Below are 17505 nucleotides of genomic sequence, written 5' to 3'. Positions count from 1 at the left end.
GTATTAAGTTACAACAAATTGCATTTTCTTGACATCGAAGCTGGTTTCACAGCTCCAAGTGATGGCAATGGGTGGTTCTGCAAAGGCACCGCTTAACAGTGACCTGTTGCAAAAACAAGCAGCACCCCAGTTAACAAGATACCTCTTTTTCTTACCTACAAGATCTAGAAATTCATCAGGTGGCTTTATGTAACATGTAGTACTATAAAGTGAACATGTTCCAAGGGCTGGCTTTTGGGTGGTGTCGTGTACTTTGGCACGGTGTTCCTCAAACCACTAAACCTCTGTTGTGCAACAGGTTTTTTCAAATCAAACCCTAGAGATACCATACACTGAAGTTTTTCTATAAAATATTGGATGTTTTCCAAAGTGCAGCTGAACTTCTGCTTAAAAAAAATAATAATAATAATCAGTGGAAACTGGGCACCTAACTCCCAAACCCACGGAAATTAAATTAAATCCCCACTGTTTCCTATGAAGATGTTGGTCTTAGGCTGGCAAATGACCCTAATCTTGCAAGTCACCAGGCAATTTTAAATGTGTGGAGAACGGCATATGCTCTTCAAATACCTCAACCCTTTTGCTAATGGCAATCAAGATAAATGTTGTTGCCTGAACAAGGTTACAGAGAGAGTAAGAAACTTTAGTTTTGTAATGTGTTTTGTTTATTAAACTCAGTTTTCACTGATGGCCTGAGTTGAGGCAAATGTTTCCCAGGAAGACTGACAAACAGAAACAATTCATAAATATATATACATTTAAAACACTGTAAGTATAAACAAATAAAAGCTCTGTTTTGCTATTCTGGGAGGTCCTGTGTAACCAGCATCTTTGACTGGTGAATTAGCAGCACATGTGTTAACTAGTGAAAAACTTTCACTTGTTTTTAAAAGATGAAATCTTGTTTTAAAATTATTGCTCATTATCAGAAAAAAATCCAAGATATAAAGTATGTTCATTAAAAATCCTCATTAACAGCAGGGACAGTATATATTGACACTACATCCAGCTTTATAGTGGGGTGGGTTTTTATGCAATTAAGACCAAAACTTTCTGAAATGACTTAAGATGCTGGGCAAGCAATCAGAGGACAGAACAGGAGCCAAATTCTCAATAGGTCTGACCTCAGCACCTTCCTAAAAATCTACCTCCTTCTAAGATATCATGCTTAGCACTCCAAACCCCTAATGGCAGGGGACACAGCACCCAGCTGCAGCGCTGCTCCAGAGCTTTGCCACCCGGCACTCACTCCTCTCATGGCTACATGCTGCTCCTGCATCTTTGCTGAATGCCCTGGGACCTGCCCAGCGGTGCTGCCAGGGGATGGGGACAAGGAAGAGGACCAGTGCACAGAGAAATGTCATGGAGTTGTAGACAGCTGAGGTATTTTTCCTCCCTCACTGGCCCTCCTGACTAGCAGGGGCAAGGGAAGGGACAGTAGCAGGTACCAGTGGAAGGTGGAAACGCGGATCTCCTTGCAGCACTCGTAACAAGAGGCATCTAGACTTCTGCAGCTACTGGTAGCAACGCCTTGTGTGGCAGGTTCTCCTCATGCCTATTGCACATACTACTCAGCTAGTGGTCTCCCACCGGGGCTATGCTACAGCAGTTCTTGGTCCCTTCTGTTTGGGAGCAACTCAGGGCCAGAATCTGCCTTCCTGTGCCCTCCTGATGGGCACAGCTTGCCGGCCTCCCTGCTCCGCTCTGGCTGCCCAGTTGCTTCCCTGCAGGAAAACAAGGAGCAGCACTACTTGTGCTGACTCCTCAGCAGAGAAGCTGGGTCCTGGAGGGAAAGAAACTTGCTGTCCATCTTGTGCCAGAAAGGTGTGCTCCTCAGGGCATCACAGCAGAGATGTGCTGCGGGGCCTTCTGGCTATTGTCCACTCTGTCCCCACTGGGTCTCTTCGGATACAACACACTGGCCATCTTGAAGAACTCATCTGCAGCGTCCAGAGCTATGAGCCGATCCTGCCAAAGCAAGAGGGTTTTATGGTTACTACAGGCTGTTTCAGGTGTCTCCCTGGCCAGGGTCCTCCCTCCCCAGCTGCTCTCAGGTTAAGCCAGGAATTAGGTCTAATATTTTCCCACTTTAACAGGCTGTGTGGGGTTAAAGGAACTTGGGGATGCAAATTCATGATGATACAGCACTGACATTTCCAAGGAAGCTGAACAGCCAAGCTACAGGTGCAACATCTGATGGAGATGCCGCAGATGCATCCATGTATTTGAGTATCCTCTGGTGCTATCCACCTATCTGCTCCCCTCCATTTGAGCTTACTTGCAGAGACAGGGGCTGCAGGCAGGCTCAGAGCTACTCACCACCACGAAGAGGTAGCGCTCAGAAAGCTCCCAGCTGGTCGGGAAGATGTTTGTCTCTTCGGAGAGCTTTAACAAGATGTCTCGGGCTTTGCCCATGTTCTGAGAGTCACTGATGATGCTGAGTTTGGTCACTGATAAGAGGGAGTCTGCTTCCTTCTGGAAACCTAGAAAAGAGATGTGTTACAGAAATGTGTCAAACATGTGAGCAGGGTCATCCCTGAGCCCTCCAGGCTCTTGCAAGGTTCCTTATTCCCCCTCTACCTTGGGCTGCTGCATTCCCTACTTGCTAAAACAAACCTAGGATTTTCTTGGGGCAGGTATGAGGTGGCTGGTGGGGCTGGAAAAAAAAATCAGAGCAAGTTTGTTGCTAGTTTTCCAGAGAAGGTGTATGAACATCCACACCCAGAGTGTGCTCTTGCATGTTCCTGATGCCTCTGGAGCTTCCTGAGGACCCCAGCAACTATGCCTAGATGTTGGGAGGTAACAGTTGTAAAAATCCTGCAGCAGTAACGAATGCATGGGTAATTGTTCCTGTAGCAGTCAGCATCTCTTATAAGAAGGGTATCAATGGAAGGAAACAGAGAGGAGAATGAATGCAGAGATATTTAAGTGTAATGGCTACTGTTAACTTGTTCAGCTGGGAGCTGGTGGTGATGTATCTCACCTGAAAATACTTACTGGGAAAGAGTGGTGGTCTTCTGACTAAAGCACAGGTTTAGGTAACAAAATATGGCAGTTTTCACATCTGGTTGCACACCTGGCTTTGCTAAGGCCAAATGATCTCTGTCTTTGAGCTTCCCCACCCTTTGCAAAACAGCTTTGGAGCCATTGTGGACATGAGGGAGATGTGGGAGAGCCTTTGTCAAGGTGCAGTAACAGATACAAGGATGTCAAGCGATCCCTCCCGTGTTTGGCCTGTACGGGTTGCACGAGCACCTGGGTGAAGATGAACACTGATACCTAGTTATGAATTCATAATGTTCCTCCCATCCAGATGCTGGGATGGCACGTGGGGCAGGAGTGGCTGAGATACCCATCTCTTTTGCTCCTAGTGACAATATCCTTGAACAGCCCAACAAGTGCACTCGACTCGCGCATCCTCCTCTTATTAGCTGCCAACCACCTCCAGCACATGATGCAAGTCACCGCACTGATGTGCCGGCATGATGTGTCTCCTTCACCCAAGTGTCACATGCTGTGTGCAACACAATTGGGAAAATTGTCACACCCGCCACAGGACCAGTGGGTGCAGCTCCCTGTTTGCAGGCTAGCAAACAGCAGGAGTAGGAGGGCTGCTGCTCAGCAGTTTTGTTTGGTGAAAGAATATTTCAAATCCACCTCAGAGCAAACAAAGTTGGTGGTTCAGCTTGGATCAGCTGGCGTGGGCTAAGGAAGAAAAACAGGTATCTGTGTTTCAAATCTGAAAGGAATATTCATTTTTCCCTGTTTATCTTGTTTAGAAAAAAAACAGGGTGAACTCCCAGGGATCACTGCTAAGTTTCCCCAAGGAAGCTTGCAATGGATGAGTGTGCATGCTATTATGGGCTGGAAAGGCTCTCCCTCTGGTTGTGGTCCGTGGGCTTTTTGACATGCCCGCAGACACGGTGGCAGCGTCTCCCCCAAGCCGTGCCTGAGTCTGGGCAGCCTCTCAGCTGCTGTGTGGGCTTCCTGACAGCATTTCTCAGCAATCTTGTTTTGTTTTCCTCCCTTTCTCCTCCACCTGCCTGATATTGTGGAGCCGTTCCCATCCTCAACCACTACGGGACTTATCATTCAGTACCACAGAAATGACATCCTGTTGTCCTCTAACTTACCTAAATCCTCCAAGATGTGTTTCCACCTGCTTCTCACTTCTTTTCGGGTCTGCCGTAAGGTATAAATATCATAGTTGAGCTTTTGCCATTCCTGCAAAGCAAAAGGGTGAGAGATATTCAATCATTTGCATGTGGGGAGGTCTCTGCTGCTGTTCTAGGAATTACAGCTTTCAGAAACAGAGCTGAACTGTTGATGTTGGCACTGAGGGGTCGATGGCCAGGCTGCTGTTGCCCCTGGAAGAAATTACACTTATCAGCGTAGAATATTTTAGCCTGACATTTGTTACAACATCTCTGTATCTACTCTGCATGTACAAAACAGGCCTCTAGGTACCTTGAAATCGGATTACAGAATTCAGCTTAGACATTGCTGGTGGCCAAAGTGATCTCATCAGTCAGACGGGGAGACTATAAAACTGCTGCTCTGCTCTGTGCTAGAAATTGTAACACTGTCCTAGGCTGGAGAACAACATGAACTTACAAATGTAGTTCATTTGAGAGGCTTCAGCCTCTTTGGTCCAAAGCTCTTTACCCCAAACCTTGACACCCCTGCTAGTATTAAAACCTGAGGTTGTCGGAACACCTTATTCAGCCTTACCAGCTTGGGAAAGCACAAGCACGTATTAATTATTACCTTTTCTAAACTATTGCAACACCTTATTTTCATACCCTCACAGTAAAACTGGCATGGCACGTTTTCTTACAGCTGATGATAGCCCTAGGGAAAATAAAAGTTTGATAAAAAGTTACTGCTCTCAGTACAGTCACACATACAGCACCTTCTCCAAACTAAACCCTCTGTTTGGCATTTAACTGAAGCAGGCAGGTTTTTAAAAGTACTGGAAAACAAGAAAAATATACTTTTTTAAAAGGCTGGGGTACCCTTTTTTAAATAGCAGAGAAAAGGGATCCACATGGATGGTTGAGGGCTGAGCTGGAGTCATTTGACATAATAACTATTAGTGACAGCCAGTTGCTGCAGTTAATGCCTCATTTAACTATACAGCTTAAATCCTTGCACTTGACCTCAAGTTTTGTAACTGGATAATGGGACAGTGTCTAGAGGGGAAGGTTTTGAGGTTATCTATTAGAGTTATACCAGCACAATTAAACACATCTGTACAAGTATGCATTCCCGAGAAACGCAGGTATTCTGCAAGAAAGCCAGGAGTACTTTTCCTAGTTGATTTTAATCAATGCACACACTGAAAAGGATGCATTTACAGAAGCATCCACACAGCAGGTCATAACATCGCTCAAATAATTTACATGCTCTAATAACCTTAATTAATCTCATTTCTCAGCAACAGATTACATAGATGGATTTGTGCAGAATAAACGGGTGTTAATCTGTGCTGTCTCCCTGGGATTTTCCTACATGACGTGCTGGGTTCAATGGGATTAAATAATACCCATAAAGGTAGGCTGGGCTTTAGAAATCCCCCTGTTTTTCTGACACCTGTTGCTTTAAAGAGTTCATTTTATTTGATAGAGAGTTTGAGACTTTTTTTAGTGGTTTTTTTTTTTCTTTTCCTGAACCCAGCTGACACACCACGACTGCAGTGAATCAAATGACAAGCCTGTTTTCCTGTTGTTCAGCAATAGTTGCAGGAACCCCTTGGAGATTACGCTTTGGAAGAAGCAGCCGCTAAGGTTAAGACACTGGTGAATTCAGGTCAGGAGAGCAGAGGAAATGCGGCTCTGTCTGCAGCCACTTACTCTGTACCGCTCACACCCCCGCAGAGCAAAATCCCCTTCATTTTTAGCTTTGTGTTGCTGCTCACAACGAGCTGTTGCGTTGCAGGTGGGAGCTCCGTTTCTCCCTTGACTGCAGCAGCACTTGAGAACAGCTTTGCTGTTTGCACAGGAGGGCAGCTGGCTGCCGGCACAAGGCATCCAAAAGCATTAGATCTTTGTGGGAAGTTTATTGCAAACCTGGAAGTTTCTAAAGAGAGAATTAAGGCTCTATGATGCCTCACTGCCTGCTGGTGGGGACCCTCGGGAACAGCCCAGCCTGCTCGTGAGCCCGTGGCATGAGCAGAAAGGAGAGCAAACCAGCCTGAGCATGCTGGTGGGGACATCAGCTGCGTGTCTCTGCCCTCCTGCAGAGAAAAACAAGTGTTTTAACACACTTGGTTGATCAACACAGCCACTGTGACTCCAGGCGTGCTTCAGGCTGCTGAATTAGCAACATGGGGGGTGGGAAAGATGCTCGTCTCCCCAGAATGTGGCTTGTTGGCACTGGGCCGCAGCTTTTGGGGCTGTGGGGATTTACCCTGTGGTAGCGAACCAGACTCCTGGCTAAGCTAAACAGCAAGCAGTGCTTAGCATGCAGGAAGCTGCTCCTGATTTTCTCTGGATTAACAGCAGCTTGGTTTTCCCTTGTCTATTTTTGTTTTAAGGGAATCTAGGTTATGGCTTTCTTGCATGCTGTAGTTACTGAGTTGCATTACGGAAGCATATTTAATGCATATATATATGGCGCATGTTTAGTCTCAGAGGACCTCTAACTGTGTTCTGTTGATTAAAAATTTGGGAAGTGTGCAAAGGAGTGGCTTTGGTACAGAAAATGATGCTTCACAGTGATGCCAGGAGGACATACCTCTTGTTTCGGTAGCATTTCTTTTGCCTGAGTGTGGAGCTTGATGTATTTATATTTCTGTAGAGAGAGCTGGGAGAAGGATGCTGCATGTGGTGCCAGTCATTGAAAAGCAACTAGAGACAGGATGAGGTTGGGCAGATACGGGCCGAGCTCTCAAAGGGACTCGTGCCCTGTTCTCCATCAGCCTCAGAAAACACTGAGTTTTCCCAGGGGATTCCTTGTAGTAGAGACATCCTAAAGGCTGTGGGCAGGGGATTGTCCTTTGTGTTGCTTTAACAAGGAAATAAAGTCAAGAGCATCTTTCCATCCCCAAGATTATTCTAAAAAGCATCTCCCTCTATCTGTACATCAGAAGAAGCGCAATGTTTGTCCTGCCTGAGTCTCCACACAGGAATGGTCAACATGGGAGGCTTTGGGCAGGGTGTTCCCCACGCATTTCTCGTGAGACACCAGGACGTGACCTGTAACTTCTGCAGTGGTGAGGAGGTTTCTCGCACACCATACTGGGAAAGTATAGCAAGAGACTGGTCTTCACCAAACTTCTTGGTGTTTCTATGGGTCTGGGACATCCCAGTGATGCTCTCAAAATCAGTCCTTTAAAAAAATACCCTTTTGCCAAAACCTGAATTAACCACAGGAAAACAAAGCAGGTTGCAGTTCCTGGCTTTGTTTTTTGCAACCAGTTTTGCCCTTTTAAACCTACATAGGTTTAAAACACAACATCTACCAGTCAAGGCTTGAGAAAACCCTTTGTGTGTAAAGCAAGAATATCCTGGGAGTAGCAGGAAAACTCCACCAACTCTCTCTCCTCTGAGCACTCAGCCCTTCAAATAGTTACCTGGAAAACTACCATGGACTCCCTAGTGTGATATATCAAATCTGCAAATGCCAAATTGAAGTGAGGAGATGCTGGGCATGAAATATAAGCCAGGTTGATACATAACCAAGAGCTCTGGGAAAAAATGTGCCAAGAAAACAGGCAAGTACTGTCCAACTTTTCATCCCCACTTGTATGGAAATTTCCTAATTAGTGGGTAGCATTCCTCACGTTGCCAAAATAATCCTCTACTGAAGCCTTCTCCTTTATTCTCTTGAACGCAATTGGTGTCACCGCTCTGTTCAAGAGTTATTTTGGAAATGAGGTCAAAACAGAGTTATTAGGGAAAGACTGAAAAACACAAGACCAGGCAGGTACCACACCACATCCAGGGATGCTCCCGCTCTGGCTCTGCAACTGGGTCCACTGGAAGGAGTTGAGCAAATACAAACTTTAGATCCACACTCATATATAGAACCATTGACTGACATCTCAGCTTACAATAAGCTTAAACTGGACATTGTTTTAAGAGGGTCATGCAGGATTTCATAAATATTTTTTCATATGTATTAAGTGGGTCAGTTCTGGGCACCCTGACCTGCATCCCCAATCTCCAGCAAATCCCATCACTTCTTGATGCCCCAGCCACAGTGTGTTGTGATACTGACCTTCTCTGTAACATCTTTAAAAAAGAATAATCCTGTAGGTGAGAAAAATAGGCCTTGTCAGGGCGTTAATGGGCTTGCCAGGAGGATTGTGCCAGCGCAGCTCCACTAGCCAGGCCCCCAGCAGAGATGTAGGTAGAGGAATTGCCTTTGCTAGTGGGGTTTATGACCCCACCTTCCCCAAGGGAATAAGCCAAAAGGAGAAAGAAGCACTGCATTTACAACAAGCCATAAGAACAGCGGTTTTTACCTCAGTCATAATGCAAAAACCCACATTTAGTTTCTGTTCACAGACCCGCGGCGCAGCTGCTCTAAACCTGGCTCCTTCTCCAAAGCTGGTGTTGCTGCGAGAGCTCAGGCTCTCTGCCCATGGCTGGGTAATTCCACACCCCACCAGGGGACACCGAGGCACCAGGGCCACCACAAACCAGTCCTTGTGGAATGGGGCATCTGCCACACCATGCACATAAACCCAATAAACCCAGCTCTTGCTGCTGACGTTGGAGGATTGCCAGAGCCACAGGAGTCCCCTTCCCCATAAAACGCTTTTATCCTCGCTAGCTGGGTACGTGCTGGAACAGTCATTTGGCCTGTATATCTATGCAGCATCTCAAATAACATCCTGTCTTCCTAGAGATCCTCAGTTCACCTGCAGATTTGGGGCTTTACTTTATACCACAGCAGGTTCAACGATGCTGCAAGGCAGGAGGAGGAAAAAAGAAAACCACAACATTTTTTTCTATATTTGAAACATTGACCCCAGCCTTCAGAAGCTCTGATGACAGCTTTGATCTGCAAAGGCTGCATCAGCTTTACCAGCCCCTTTAAGCCAGCCCTTCAGCTTTGTTTTTTCTGGTTTTCTCTGCGTACGCCCTCCCCTGCCCACGCTTTGCTTCTGATGGTGCATCCAGGCACATCACACACATCGGCCTCAGGCAGAGAGAAATGAGAAGCTGCAAGTTGCCCTTATGATTTTAGGAAGCTCCAGCAAATCTTGCCTCATGTACCTATTGCACCGTGGGTTTGGCAACCGCTGGGTGCTTCAGCAGGCTCTACCACGGCCAAGAGCCCCGTGAGCTGTCACCCCAGCACACAGCACCGAGCAGGATGAGCAAGTGGGAGCGAAACAGGGCGCACCTGGGACGTCAAGGTGCTCACTTTGAAGAGCTTGCTGCCCTGGTTCGGCGAGGAGCAGGGTGGAGCAGCCCTGCCACCCTTACACCAGCTAAGGTCACACTGAGTTTGGGCTGGAGCTGCCAGATTTCCCAGAGTGGGGCTGTTGGGAGGAGGCAGAGAGGAGAAATGGCTCCACGTGGATCACGTGTGGGTCCAGTCCCATGATGGGGGCAAGGAACTGACCCCTAGCGAGGACACCAATGCTGTGAGTTGCTGGCAGCCCCACCATGAATGATCTAACGCACAGAGCTACAGGGTGCACTCAGTGTCAGAGCGCCTGGCCCTTTGCATACATGGTTTGGTTTATTTATTTACAGCGATCCACGGTGCAGAGATGCCCAGGCCAGGAGAGAAGCCACCATGGACCACACTTGCTGACCTCCAGCACTGCACCAATGTCATGATTGCACCTGGCCCATCGCTTCTCCTGTCCTAGCTCACAGCATCTTGTCTCTAAGTGAACAACCACTGAAAAAAAAAAGAAATACCCAAGAAAGCAGAAGTGGATTAGCTAGATTAAAAAACCCACAATACTGGTTTCATGGAAACACACATGATGTAGAGCAACTTGCTCTTTGGGATCTTTCCAAAGTTCTGTGCTAGGAAATCACAAAGATAAAGGTGGGGAATGGCAAAGCGTACAAGCACACAGCACACTGAAATTTCTTTGTTAAATGAAGGAGCAGAAATACAGGGACTAGTTCTCATTTCAGTCTGATATTAACCAAGAGAAAAAAAGGATCTATGGTTTCGTAACGCTAGTGCACAAGAAACCGTTCTTCTGTCCCCTGTCCTGCCACATCTGCATACTGCCCCCAGGGACTTCAGGAGCAGAGCAGCTCCCAAAGCAGATTATGGCTTTTGCAGCCCAGTGCTGTTTCGCAATTAGACTTTTTTCCCTCTCTCTCAAGGCTGAAGTCTCATTAGGAGGGGAGGGCAATGCAGTCTGGCCTGGTTTTAAAATGCTCACTGGAGTAAGAAGAGATTTCGGCACCCGGGGCTGAACACAGGAATGTTTGCTTTGCCAGCCAAGTCTGTCCCTGTTCTGCCCCTCAGAAAGAGCTGCAGCTGGAAACCACAACAGCTTGCCAGGCTTATATGTTGTGCCTCAGTTTCCCCAGCTGTAAACCAGAGGCAGCAGAGAGGCTGATAATCAACAGCTGCAAAGGGCACTGTGCCATAATTCAAATCAAGCATATTGCGCATTGGCTTTCTTCAGAGTCAGCCTGATGTTGTAGGCTCAGGCTTTTTTATTAATTGCACTGCATAGAAAAACAGGGTATATGATCTTACATTTGTTGTGGAGAGGAAGCCCCGTGCTCTTTCTACTTTCTTTTCTCACTGACAGGGCACGGCAACTGCTCAAACCTGCTAAAAACACTACAGATACACTGAAGGCAGGGAGAAAGCACTGGATTTAGAACAGGCAGGTACATGGTGTTGAGGACAGGCAGACGTGCTGGGTTTAGGACAGGCAGGTGCAGGAGTGCTCTCCTGCTCACCCATAACTGATGCTCTCCTCTGCAACCGGAGGAAGGCTGACACACAACACTCCCTCGCCCAAGGAGCCGTCTTTTTAGCAGCCTGTCCACTTATGATACCGTTTTATAAATAATAATAGCTTTTAGGAGGCCTGCCTCATAATGAGCCCTAAATCAAGTCCAAAGGCTGCTCGAATAGGCACAGGCCAAAATGAGGAGCTCCAGCACTGCTCTGGGGTACATACCGCTCTGCAAAAACTTGGGACCAGCACAGCCTCCTAAACGGAGTTGTGCTTGTTTCCTTTCACCAGTTTGGGCTGGATGAAGCTCCCTGTCTTCTCCAAGACAAGCAAATGCTAGGTATAGAAAGCAGTGGTGGGGAGGGAAGAGGATATCTTCAATATAATTGAGATGGCTGAGAAGGTTACATGCAGCCATTAAAATGTTGTGTCAAAACCATGTCTTGTCAAAACCATGATAAATTCAATCCCCAGAAAACAAACAAACAAACAAACAAAAAACCTCACAGACATTAAATGGGGATTCTGGCCAATTGTATACAAGGACTGCATTATCTCATTTTAAGTTTTAAAAATTTTAAGTTTGATCTCAGCTGTATGTCTGGAGTTTAAGGCTTCTCATGAAAGCTGAACTAGCTTTTGGTTGGAGGGCACTATCAGAGGAGGAAGAGTTACAGTCTTGTGGTCTCCTGGATAAAGTGGGAACACATTGAAATTAAATGTGAAGCCTCCAGGCTTTCCTGCAAAGATTGTGATGTCTTAAAAGCAATCACAGAGGGGAAAACACGTCACTATTTGCTACAGCCTGCTCCTAATCAGGCCACTGAAATCTCCTTTGCACCGAAGTGCTTTGGTGAAGGAAATCAGGGCTGCAAAACAGCCTTTATGTAACAGCAATGATTTTTCCCTTCCATGCTAAGCGCTGTGCCAGTTCTCCGCTTCTCATTAATTGTGTATAACCCATTAGAGGAGTATTTAACTTGACGTGTCAATGGAGCGGTAGCTCAGCTCCAGGCACTGCCATTGCCAGGCAGGCCAGGCTAATGCCAGTCTGACCACAGAAAGGCCAAAATAGGAAAATATCAGACAAAAAAAAAGCAGCCTGTGAAGCTAGGAAATTGAGCTGGGGATCCCAGTGCTACCAGTACACATTTGAGGGTGGTGGTGGTAGAGGTGCTTGGCAGGACATCATACATCCCAGCTCAGGGCAGCTCTCCTGGCTCAGCCACCAGAGACAACCCTGAGCTTCCCAGGGATGGGATGGCTACAGATGCACCCACACCAGGCACAGGATAAAATCTGGAGGGCAATGGAGCGGATGGAAGGACCTGATGTTTACATCAGCCACAGTGGGGGACATTGGGGTCTTTATAGCAGCTTAACGAGTACTTAAATAAAGGCACCGCCAAAGCACCCGATGAAGGCACCGAGCCTTGGTCCACAGTGAACCTGAGCAGGAGGAACGGCACCGCCTCACCTCCGAGTCCTTGTCCAGCTGGTTCCTGACCACGATCATGTTGTACAGCACCCGGTCATCGTCCGCCTCCGTGTGGGTCACGTCGTGTGGGGTGCTCCACAGGTTCTGCTCCTCGTCCCGCGCCAGCGTGGCTCCAAAGGAGGCGTAGGGGTTGTTGTTGCTGCAGAGATGGGGAGAGCAGAGGCAGCGTTAGCCACTGCAGCATCATGCTGCCTCCTTTTACCTTCCCAGGGTCAAGCGCCCATGGCTGCGGCATCCTCTCTTGCACCCAGTGTCCTGCCTGGGAGAGGGGAGGAAGAGGAGAAGGAGGGAACAGGAAGACAGCAAAAGTTCTTTACCTTAGCAAATATCCTGGCTGCACAAGCCATAGCTCAAACCAGGCATTGCTGCCATGAAAGACATTAGACACACAATTTGCTAACGACACCAAGATGTCAACACTAGGATGGAGGAACTGCAAGCATGCATCTGCGAGGATGAAAGGCAGCATCTCCCTGTCACTCCCCACAGCCCCCTGCCCTGCTCCCCATCATGCCTTCCCACCCCAAACCCTGTGCAAGCCCTCCAGCCTCTCCAAGCTTAATGTAGGAACAGTTCTAATTAACTAAGGCTCAAAAATCCCAGTGGTTTCAAAGGGTATTTTCTCTCTGCCCAGCTAACCCTGCAGCCGTGCCAAGACCCCAACAGCATGACCCATCCCCACGGAGACTTGGTGCAGCGGGCAAGAGCATGGCTACATGCAGTGCCTCTCCCTTGCATCTTGGCCAAAGAAGCAACTTCTATCCATCTTCTGCTCGAAGGCGTTGCTGCTGGGCATGGTTTTATTTTGGACAAAACGTGTCACCTCTGTTGAGGGAGCTGGGACTGGTTAGCCCAAAGAAGAGGTGGCTCAGGGGGATCTTATATACAAATACCTGAGGGAGTGAAGGAGACAGAGCCAGACTCTTCTCAGTGGTGGTCCATGACAAGACACATGTTGAAATATAGGAAATTCTGTTTAAATTCTGTGGGTGAACACAGCACTGGTTACCCAGAGAGGCTCTGGAGTCTCCATCCTTGGAAACACTCAAAACCCAACTAGACACAGTCCTGGGCAACCTGCTCCAGCTGACCCTGCTTGAGCAGGGGTTAGACTGGATGTTCACCAGAGTTTCTACCTCTGTGACCATGTTTCTGTGTGACTCTGCAGCTCTGTTTTCCCCGCAGCAGCCCAAACGCTACCGAATCAAGCAGGCAATCCCCGCAGGTGCCCCCCACCCCAGCAGCTCCTACCTGAGAGATACAGCACTGCACTGAGCCATGCATGGGCCTGTGCCAAGGCACAGAAAGGACATTTAGCCCCATCCTAATTTGGGGAATGGAAACATCCTATGTCTGCTTGTGAACGCCTGGCTTTATTTGCTTAGCAGTCAGCAAAGCAGAGCATCATCATCTGGGAAGGCTGTCCCCACCAAGACAAGGAGCTTTTCTCTGCATTAGTGGCAGTGTTTTATACCTTTATATTGCTACTGTGGCATCCAGTTTTTTATATAGGATTATTTAGTTTTGCTGGGAGAACTTTTAATGGAGTATTTCCATAATGTTTCTAATCAAGAAGTCCAGACACTTGAGGAAAACAATGCAAACAGAAATATTTTTGGCCTTACCCAATAGTCTCATCAGCCATCCTGTGGCAATCCCTGATCACCTCTTATTACAACAACCCACTGTTTATCCTATTTGCTACCCAAACCTCACTCTTTTCCCAAGGAATCCATCCAGTAAAACATCAGATGACGCTGTGGGTGCTCTACCCATGACATCAAGTCATAAAAAAGATGCTAAGAGGAGCTCCGGCACATAGATGAAATAGAAAAAATAATTCACATCAGTATTCCTGCAGGAAGGTTAATTAGACTTTCAACACACCAAAAACCTGAGCAACAAGTAATAAGGGAAAAGATAATATCTTATAATCTCTCATTAAAGATGAGCAAATAAACGTATCTTGGAGGGTGTGGATGGTATAACTCAGCTGTTCCTACACCAGAGCCAGCATGGGATTGCTCAAACCATTTTTCAAAGGTGGATCAGGCAGGGTCCCAGCATGGAAGGGACCACTCAGGAGCTAGTTGTGCTACCAGCACAAGTTTCATCCCATCCTGCTTTCGACAGGCTTCTTCTCACCCAGTGACTTACCAGTACCCTCAACATCTGACTTACTTACTTACTTAAAAAAACAGTATTTGGCAATAACACTAACACGCCTTAGCTTTTACAAGCCGCTCCTCCACAGCTTGCAAGGTGCTTCCCAGCGCGTCTCTATTTCCAAACCACAGCGGAGAGCATCCAGCAGCCTGTAAAGGACGTGGGCAGTGCCCAGGAGTCAGCAAATCCACCCAAGCGTGGGGAGCTCTGCCAACAGCGAGCACCTCCGGAGCACGCTGGACTTCCAAGCAATATTTACAGTAAAGAAATTGGATGAAAAAAAAGGAGCATATGAACAGCAGCCTGCTCTGCAGGTTACTGGAGTCTCTGTGGGACCAGAGGGGACTTGGACCGTTTCACACTCTGGACACTATCCAAAAGATGGTGAGCGCTAATGCTTCATCAACAACTTTCAGCTCCAAGGGTCTTCCAGTCCAGATTAAACCTGTTTCAGGATTCAGAGCCCAAAGTCAACTTATTTGTATCCTGAGGACACCATCTGAGCCAGATCCCACCTTCCCGCACTGAGACAGCCACGCAGCCCGGGCGCTTTGCTGCATTTTGGCCGCCGTTTCTTTTCCCAGCGCTGCATTAGTGCTGTGTCTTCGTCCATGCTCCATTTCCACCTCCATGCACAGCACTGGCTGTTCTCACTGGCTTTGTCACGGGTTACAGCCAGCCTTGTATAAACTCGGGTAATATATGCTCCCAATTATACATGTATCACCGCCCCCTCACTGCTTCATTCTTTGATATGTTGGATTTGTGAGGCCGCAACCACTACGTTTGGGGAAAATATGGTGAAAAGTCATAAACATTTTGATAGCAATGTCAGCTCAGGAAAACTAAAACTCAGCTAAAAAATCTGAAATCTTAAGGAAGTTATTAATTTTAAACAACACTGCAATAAAAAATAAAAATACAGCAAGCATGCTCCTGCAAGATCCTGGCTATGAAATAAAATCCCAAAATCCTCCCAAAGAGGGACAGGCCAGCGATTAGGCTGTTGGATTAATTATGCTGGCATGCTTGTGCAAGAGCAGGTGCTTTTCGAATGCCCAGCATTTATACAGACTTTCCTACTTATAGGCAGCATTAACTGGATCGCCGATGGAAGGCATGTTGCTAAAGAAAGGTGCCCAGTGAGGGACAACCTTGGTGGCGGGAAGGAGCCTCTCCACACGTGTGCTCAGCTCTCATTAGGTTAATGCCAATTTCCTGGGCTGGAGGCCCCATGCTCAGGATTATCTGGTTATTATTTAGGTAACTGCTTTAACAGCACGAAATCAGGACACTTCAAGCCCTGTTGCCAGCTCTGCTATAGCTCAATATCTATGTAGGCCAACCTGGGTGCATCCCAGCCTCCTCCTTGAAAAGCCTCTGTCTCACCGATGCTGTGGGGAGGGCTCAGTCCCTGTCCCCCGCCGGGGCTGGGGCACCCACCGCGGGCTCTGCCAGTGGCCAGGACCCCGTCTGGCAGCTGGGGAAGGAGGGAGAGGTGTCGCAAACCCCAAGCCCGGATGTTTCACAACACACAAAACCTGCTTACGTGCCTGCACAGCTCACATCTTCACCACGACTCAGAGCTTCATCTTTTTGTACAAAAATCCCTCCCAACCTCACGTCTCTGTGTGCAAGACAGATGCGACTGACAGGAGGAGAGAAAATTCTGCTCTCTAGATATCAGCATGCGTTCTGCTTTCATATAAAGCTCTCTGGCAGTGCCGTGTGTCTCTATTCCAGCATCCCCAGCCCAGAACAGATCCCTGCGCAGCACAGAGCTGCCCAACGGCGGGACCTGACCCCCTGCATAGTGATGCGGTGATGGACGCACCCCTGCCTGCAGGCAGGACCCCCTTTTTGTTCGGTGCCTCGACCTTCTCTATTGAAATCCCACCCTGAACAGACAAAAGCCAAACGGTCCCTATGGTGAATGGCACACGGGAAACACCGATGAGATGCTGCTCTTGGTTCGTTTGCTAAAACTTAACCATAAAAAAACCCCACAGCACGCAGAGTCCGGCGTGCATCGCACCGCGAGGTGTCAGAAAGAACCGACCCCCGTGACAACGCGGGTGGAAAGAGAACTGAAAGCAGCTTCTTATCGCGGGAGAAAATCCCTCGTCCGGCTCTCGCAAGGGATGGCCAGCTGCCCACGGAGAGCAGCGGCTCTAACATCCCTGGAAACTGTTTTAGGGGGGAAATGGGGCTCGGCTTGACGCGCCAGGGCAACGGGAAAAGGCTCTGGGGTCCGGACGAAAAGGGGCTCACGCGTGGCTGCGGAGCGAGCGACCCATCTCCGGTAGGAGCATCCCTCCTCCTGCGCAGGGCGGAGGGGCCTCAGCCCCGATCCTCCGAGGGGCCGTGGGGTTGGGAAGGGGCCGGGGGGGGTCTCACCTGATCAGAGGCTCCTTCTCGGGCGCCGCCGCCTCCCCGCCGCAGCAGCCACAGCAGGAGCGCAGCCAGGCCCGCAGCCCCATCGGCGCCGCCGCCAGCCGCGCTGGGCGGGGCGGGACACGCCCCACGCCCCGGACACGCCCCCGACACGCCCCGCAGCGCCGCCGCCGAGGGAGCGGAACAGAGTCGGGCACCGCGCCCCCGGCACTGCCCCGCCTGCCGCAGCCGCTCCCACGGTGGCTCTGGGCCGGTGCACTCACGGCCAGGGCCCCTTAGCCAGCCTTCCGCATCCTCCCGCACTCTCCTGCACCCTCCTGCATCCCTCTGCACCCTCCTGCATCCCTCTGCACCCTTCTGAACACTCCTGCAACCTTCTGCACTCTCCTCTTCCCCCCTGTATCCACCTGCACCAACCCGCAACCCCCTGCTCCCTCTTGCATCGTTCTGTACTATCCTTCTCCCTCCTGCTTTCTGCTGCATGCACCTGCACAAACCCGCATCCCTCTGCACTCTCATGCGTCCTCCTGCACCCTTCTGTACCCTCCTGCTC

At 48.7% G+C, this 17505-nt stretch overlaps 1 protein-coding gene across 1 annotated transcript; it reads right to left on the bottom strand.

The window, feature by feature from the left end:
• Positions 1 to 661: 661 nt before the first annotated feature.
• On the bottom strand, positions 662 to 17083 carry MREG (melanoregulin). The gene is made up of 5 exons (XM_082055445.1): positions 16956 to 17083; positions 12372 to 12531; positions 4134 to 4224; positions 2320 to 2483; positions 662 to 1968 (listed from the first exon to the last, which is right to left on the bottom strand). The coding sequence occupies exons 1-5, from the start codon at positions 17036 to 17038 to the stop codon at positions 1834 to 1836; spliced, it is 633 nt and encodes a 210-aa protein (XP_081911571.1). The 5' UTR covers positions 17039 to 17083; the 3' UTR covers positions 662 to 1833.
• Between the last annotated feature and the right edge of the window lie 422 nt (positions 17084 to 17505).

Source organism: Streptopelia decaocto (assembly GCF_964273445.1).
Source record: "Streptopelia decaocto genome assembly, chromosome: 6".
Classification (NCBI taxonomy): domain Eukaryota; kingdom Metazoa; phylum Chordata; class Aves; order Columbiformes; family Columbidae; genus Streptopelia; species Streptopelia decaocto.
Note: the sequence above shows the minus strand (reverse complement) of the source record. Positions and strands in the feature narration are given on the sequence as shown.